General features: G+C 33.1%; 1 protein-coding gene across 7 annotated transcripts in view; it reads right to left on the minus strand.

The window, feature by feature from the left end:
* Nucleotides 1-3,156, minus strand: part of LOC107689139 (THO complex subunit 2) — a 101,128-nt gene that overhangs the window by 83,600 nt on the left and 14,372 nt on the right. For all 7 annotated transcript variants that reach the window (XR_001634304.1, XM_016487053.1, XM_016487051.1 and 4 more), the window contains exon 8: nt 2,048-2,208. Coding sequence is in view for 6 of the 7 variants with exons in the window: in XM_016487053.1 (XP_016342539.1) it covers nt 2,048-2,208 (161 nt within the window). In the remaining variant the exon portion in view is untranslated. The remainder of the gene's footprint in view (nt 1-2,047; nt 2,209-3,156) is intronic.

The raw sequence follows: 3,156 nt of genomic DNA on the forward strand, positions 1-3,156 counted from the left end.
TCAGAAAGATGCAGTGGTAACCTTAACATTTTATTTTAAGATTTAACATTTGTAAATGGTCTAAAGCAAAAGAGTCGTAAAAATTCTGAAAATATTTTAGAGGTCATAATTTGTTTAAAACATATAACATATTACACATTAATGAATAAATCAGTATATATAAAATTATTTGATTCAAGTGTCATGTTTGTGATTTTTTTTTTTGTTCATGTAAGCTATAGCGTCTGACCTATAAATCAAAACATACTCATGATTTTATGGCATCAATTACTGCTTTATTTAATCAGAAACACATTCTAAATGTTATTTGTGTATGGCTTTAGGACCGGGGGAGGCTGCCGCTGCGCGTGCTATTACTGTTTAATCTATCATACACCGAACGCGTCATTCTTTACGTGCATTCTCAGTTTAAATGCAGCGATCTAAAATAGTGAATATAATCATCATTCAGGCAAAGCTTTGCTTCAAAAATGAGCCACACTGCTGACGTGATCTAATCACTAGCACACCCTGAGCACATGTGAGTTAACCTATTCCTCTTAACGGCAAGACATATCGGCATAATTTTTCATATCGGGCCGATGCCGATATTTACATTTAAAGCCATTATCGGCCAATTCCGATATTGGTCAGATAATATCGTGCATCCCTAGACAAAACCACTGAACAACAGGAAGAGTAACTTAAGAATAGATGATCCAAAAGGAGATCATAGTTACTTTATCTATTAAAACAAAGCATTTCATCCCCCTTTAAAAATAATAAATAAATAATAACAATCACATGCCAGTGCCACTAACAGGACAATGGTGAGCAATTACCGAGCCTACAGGTATGTAGAGATCCAAGTTAGCTAAAAGGATAAAGCCAAATCTTATTTCATGATATGAACAATTTATATCATGATACAGTCATTTTTGTTATTTTATCTTTGTTATTAATAATAATAATAATAACAAAGATGCAAGTAACCATCTAAAGGACAAATACAATAAAACAAAGACACAAATTAAATAAATAGGGTCCTATGAAATCGGTTTTATTTTTACCCAAATTCCATTTAAATTTTTCTAGATTCTATTTTAATGGTTACATAAAAAATATTAATCAAAAACCATGTCTAATTAATTGAAATCATGAAACTTGCACAATTTAACAGCAATTTATTAGACATTTAACAAAAAATACATGATTTTAAGGCCCTATGAAATACGTTTTATTATTTTTCTCAAATTCAGTTTTATTTGTCTGTGAATCTGTGTTTTCTATTAAATTTCTGGATTCCATTTTAATAGTTTCATTACACTTTAATAATCAAAAGCATGTCTAATTAATTTATAAAGGATAATTAGATTTTATAAAGAATTAATTTATTATAGGTTATTTATTTATTTTATTTTTATTTTTTTCAGAAATACTGTGTTGTGAATTTACAATTTTCTGGTAAATAAATTCTGGTAAATATTCCTTAAATATTGTTTTAATATTTTTTATTAGTAGTAGTAGTACTTTCATTACATTAAGTAATATATTTCTGTCAAGTTAAACCAAACTTTTATTTTGACGGGTTGCTGTTAAGACCTTTAGGTTTCTGTTTGCACATGATATGACGATAGTTTTCCGCAAAAGAAACGGTAAATGCTCATGAAGTGACTCTCACAGCAGTTCTAGAGATTATATTCATGTGTTCAGGTGTTTAAATATGAATCGTGCATGTGTTCAGGTATTATATTGAGCGTCACGCGCACTTCAGTATGTGTGTAGTAAACAAAACCGCACGTCTGCGCCTTTCATTAATACAGAGACACGCACAACATGCACGATTCATATTTAAATTAGATTTTGCAGCTTAATGTTCACAGATACTAATCCATCGCTAGTAAAATGCGGAATCGCACCGTTTTTAAAAGCAGGGTATCGTGATACTTTTTTAGTGCCGGTATATCGTGCAACACTACTGTGTATTTAATTGTAATGAAACAAAGATACTTGACCTGTGTGGATTTGCATGTAGGAACCATATACACAGCTATACGATGGAGCGTACCTGGTGAAACTTGAACTTGAAGCCCAGCATGTGGCAGAGGGTCTGGTGCTCGCACATGTAGGACTTGATAAGAGGGATGAAGAACTCGTCGTGCTCAGAGCGACACTCGTACACCTCTAAGATGATGTCCAGCACACGGTTTGGGTCCAGATTGAAACATCCTGAGGACAGAACGTGGACTGCATCAGCTCATGATCTCAGTGAGAGTCACTCACATGACAGCTGGAAGTATGGCAGCTGGTTTGAGCTCACTCAAGTGATCATAAAGCGTTGTATTTGGCTCACTGCGCCAGTCATTATCAGGGCTCAACAGAGATAGCCCAATGACCCGGGGCAAATGTGAGAGTTTCATCTGTCATTTGCCCTAATGCATATCATGTATTACACATATGTTTTTATTAGGGGTGGCTAGATACCAGTTTCCATAACTGATACAGACACTGATCTACCAATACTGATGCCAATCCAATACGCATACTGTTTTTTTTTTAAGCTCTATCCATTTAGAATAATTATTCTGCATTAACTTACTAATTGCACACTTACACATTACACTTATGTGTGTGACATATTTAACACAAATATAAATATATTCTTTGGGATGGCATAGATATGTAATAGGACAACAGACATGACAAATATTCAGAAAGGCTCCAACACAGAGTGACACGAAAGCATTTATGCACATTTCAAAAGCATTTATGCACAAAAAAAACAGCTTTAACTTTAAAAGCTGATGGTATACATACATATATATATATATATATATATAAAATGAAAATTGTCAATTTACTCTCCCTCAAGTTGTTCCAAACCCATATGAGTTTGCAGTTGTTGGTCTACATTAGAATGGGGGAAAAAAACACTATGGAAGTCAATGGGGACCAGCAACTGTTTGGTTATCAACTCTTCAAAATATCTTCTTTTTTTTGTGTTCAAAAGAAGAAAGAAACTTACATAGGTTTGGAACTACTCGAGGTGTGTAAATGACAGAATTTTCATTTTTGGGTGAACTGACCCTTAAAGTTAGAATACTTCTGCATATATATATATACAGTATATATATATATATATATATATATACAGTGGGTACGGAAAGTATTCAGACC

This window comes from Sinocyclocheilus anshuiensis, unplaced genomic scaffold (assembly GCF_001515605.1).
Source record: "Sinocyclocheilus anshuiensis isolate Anshui unplaced genomic scaffold, SAMN03320099.WGS_v1.1 scaffold846, whole genome shotgun sequence".
In the NCBI taxonomy this organism is placed as follows: domain Eukaryota; kingdom Metazoa; phylum Chordata; class Actinopteri; order Cypriniformes; family Cyprinidae; genus Sinocyclocheilus; species Sinocyclocheilus anshuiensis.